At 45.1% G+C, this 2,761-nt stretch overlaps 1 protein-coding gene across 4 annotated transcripts in view; it reads left to right on the top strand.

The window, feature by feature from the left end:
* Ccdc32 (coiled-coil domain containing 32) overlaps nt 1–2,365 on the top strand; it is a 19,611-nt gene extending 17,246 nt beyond the window's left edge. For all 4 annotated transcript variants that reach the window (XM_008846765.3, XM_008846761.3, XM_008846764.2 and 1 more), the window contains one exon: nt 1,739–2,365. In XM_008846765.3, the coding sequence (XP_008844987.1) occupies nt 1,739–1,877 (139 nt within the window). In that variant the 3' untranslated portion in view covers nt 1,878–2,365. The remainder of the gene's footprint in view (nt 1–1,738) is intronic.
* The last annotated feature ends 396 nt before the right edge of the window (nt 2,366–2,761 follow it).

The raw sequence follows: 2,761 nt of genomic DNA, 5'->3' as shown, positions 1-2,761 counted from the left end.
TTTGGTCTTTTTGAGACAGGGTCTCCCTGTAGCCCCAGCTGTCCTGGAACTCACTGTGTAGACCAGGCTGGCCTTGAACTCACAGAGATCCGCCTGCCTCTGCCTCCCAAGTGCTGGGATTAAAGGCGTACGCCACCACACCCGGCTTATTTATTCTTTTTATTTTATGTGTATGAGTGAACTGACTGTATGTGTGTAACTGCACCCATGTCGTGCAATGCCCATGGAGGTCAGAAAGGCAATGTTGGATCCCCTGGAACTAGAGTTATGAATGGTTATTAGCCACCATGTGGGTGCTGGGAATCGAACCTGGGACATCTGGAAGAGCAGTCAGTGCTCTTACCCACTGAGCCATCTCTCCAGGCCTTTTTTCCCTTTTCTATAGAAATCATTTGAATCGTTCTATGAAAGGGTTGTAGATGATTGAATTTCCCCTTCACCTGATTCTCTTGAGCTGTGGATACGAGTCCCCCTGCTGCTTCTGCCCTCTTGACATTTGTCTGTTCCTCACACCTACATCTTGTGATTTTTTTTCAAACTTCAAAGTTTGGATTTTAAACAGGCCACCTTTCAGTGGAATTGTGAAAGCCAGGTATGCAACTCCTCATGTAATATGTTTGGCAAGGAAGTAATGGTCTGTACAGTGTAACTACTCAATCCATAGTTCCTCCTGACTGACATCTAAAATCTGCTGTTTTATACCGGGTGTGGTGGTGCATTTCTTTGATCCCAGCCCTCAGGAGGCAGAGGCAGGTGGAGCTCTGTGAGATCCCAACCTGGTCCACATAGTGAGTTCCAGGTGGTCTGGGACTATGGAGACCCTCTCAAAAAACAAGAAACAAAGAAATCCCTAAGATCTGTTGTTTTGGTTTGGTGCTTTGTTATCGTTGTTGTTGTTTATTTATTTATGTTGAGATATGGCCTCATTCTGTAGCCCATGCTGGCCTCAAACTTGTGGTAATCCTCCTGCCTCAGCTGAAATGAAAGGTGTGAGCCATTTAAATAGCTCTTTGTGCTATTAAAGAGTGTAGAATGAGGATTACATTATTTCCATTCACTTAGACTTTACTGTGAATGTCTAATAGCTATAAGGTATAGGACATTGGGTATTTAAGAAAGGTGGGAGGAGGACATGAGCCTGACAACCTCCTTATCCCTCTCCACAGGCAAATGAAAGGAGCCTTTGGACATAGTGGCTATTTCTTGGTGGGAACATTGGGTGTTCAGATGTTTCTATCTTTAGGAACTTAGCCCCTTCCACACACATAAAATTATACTTCTTACAAATAAGCTCTGTATGTGTAATTGAGCCTCAGACTGCCTCAGGTATAAAAGCCTTGAAGATGCTCAGTTTCTGCCTCACTAATAATTTGGTATTTTTTTGAGTGTCTCATCCTCTTGACAATTTCTCTCCTCTTCAGTTTTGAGGCAAAAAAGGTAAGACTGAGGCATAAGCTCTTCAGCTAGTCTCATCGAGCCTTCAGAGGCCCTGTGTTTGAAGGGGGCCTGGTGCTGCTTATAGCCAAAGTGCCTGCTAGGGGGTAAATTATGCCTGAGAACTGCCAGGATGCACAGCTGTCAGAGGAGTTGCACAGTGCCCTTGTGGTAGCAGGGAAAAACAATTGTAGGAAGAAATTGGTGGTGGGCGGGAAGGCAGTATTTGAGTAACTGAGCTAATCATTAAGTAATTAATCAGCGAGGTCTGATCCAGCCATTCCTTTCTTCTGTTCTTTTGTAGCACCTTGGAACATTTCAAGAGGTGGCTCCAGCCAGATAAAGTAGCTGTCAGTACAGAGGAAGTCCAGTTTCTCATCCCTCCAGAGTCACAGGCTGAGAAGCCGGAGACTGGGGACAAGCCAGCAGCAGCAGAACAATAAATTACACACACATACGCCAAGCAGCTGTCTGGGGTCCAGAGGGAACAGTGGAGAGTTTGGCAGCAGGGGCAGCAAGAAGAAATCCAGGGAAGGAAAAAGCCCAAATTTGCACTCTACAAAGCAAACAGCTGCTGGTCCCTGAGGACTTGCTTGGAGCTGGCATGTGTGGCTGTCTTGGATGAAGTGACTGACCCAGGGCTTGCTGGATCAAAATATTGCTTTCCTCTGCCTCACAACTTGACTTGCTGAAGTTCAGAGATCTGTAAGGACCTAGTGGAGAACAGGGTGTGAAAGTGTTCTCAGGACACTGAAGCCCTTGTGAGCCCAGTTAAGTGAGCCACAGTTTTCTGGCTTCTGGGTCTTCATGTCTGTGTCCCAAGCATTCCATTGCTAAATTGTTGGGGGTGAGTGGGGTCCAGAAGAATGAAGTCAGCCTCCTTGAAGCCAAGCCTTCATGGGACTTTCTCATATATGCGTAGTAAATAAAGGGACTGTGGGAAAATAGGCTTTTCCTTTTGAATTTATTCCTTGTGTGGAAAAATGGAAAAAAGAAGTGTGAAAATATGGGTGTTTATATCTGTGTAGATCTTTTTTATTTCATGCATGGCTTCTCCCCCAACTTTCTCTTGCACCAGGTTCCAAATTAGACTTATAAATATGGCTTAGTGTTTGATACAACTCCTGAATAGTTCCAAACTTGTTCCCTGTGGCAGCTTTCCTGACTGTGCTTGTGCTTTATTCCTTGTTCATTGTGTTCTTGTATTAAACTTCTTAGAACAGCTGCGTGTGGCGTGTGTGGTACTGTTGACCCCTTTCTTCCCACAGGGATGCTTCTAGACAGGAGGGAAAGACAAAGATGTAGACAGGGGAGCTAGCATCCTTTT

Source organism: Nannospalax galili, unplaced genomic scaffold, assembly GCF_000622305.1.
Source record: "Nannospalax galili isolate Female #2095 unplaced genomic scaffold, S.galili_v1.0 scaffold342, whole genome shotgun sequence".
Classification (NCBI taxonomy): domain Eukaryota; kingdom Metazoa; phylum Chordata; class Mammalia; order Rodentia; family Spalacidae; genus Nannospalax; species Nannospalax galili.
The sequence above is the reverse complement of the archived record's forward strand: the minus strand, read 5'-3'. Positions and strand labels throughout refer to the sequence as shown.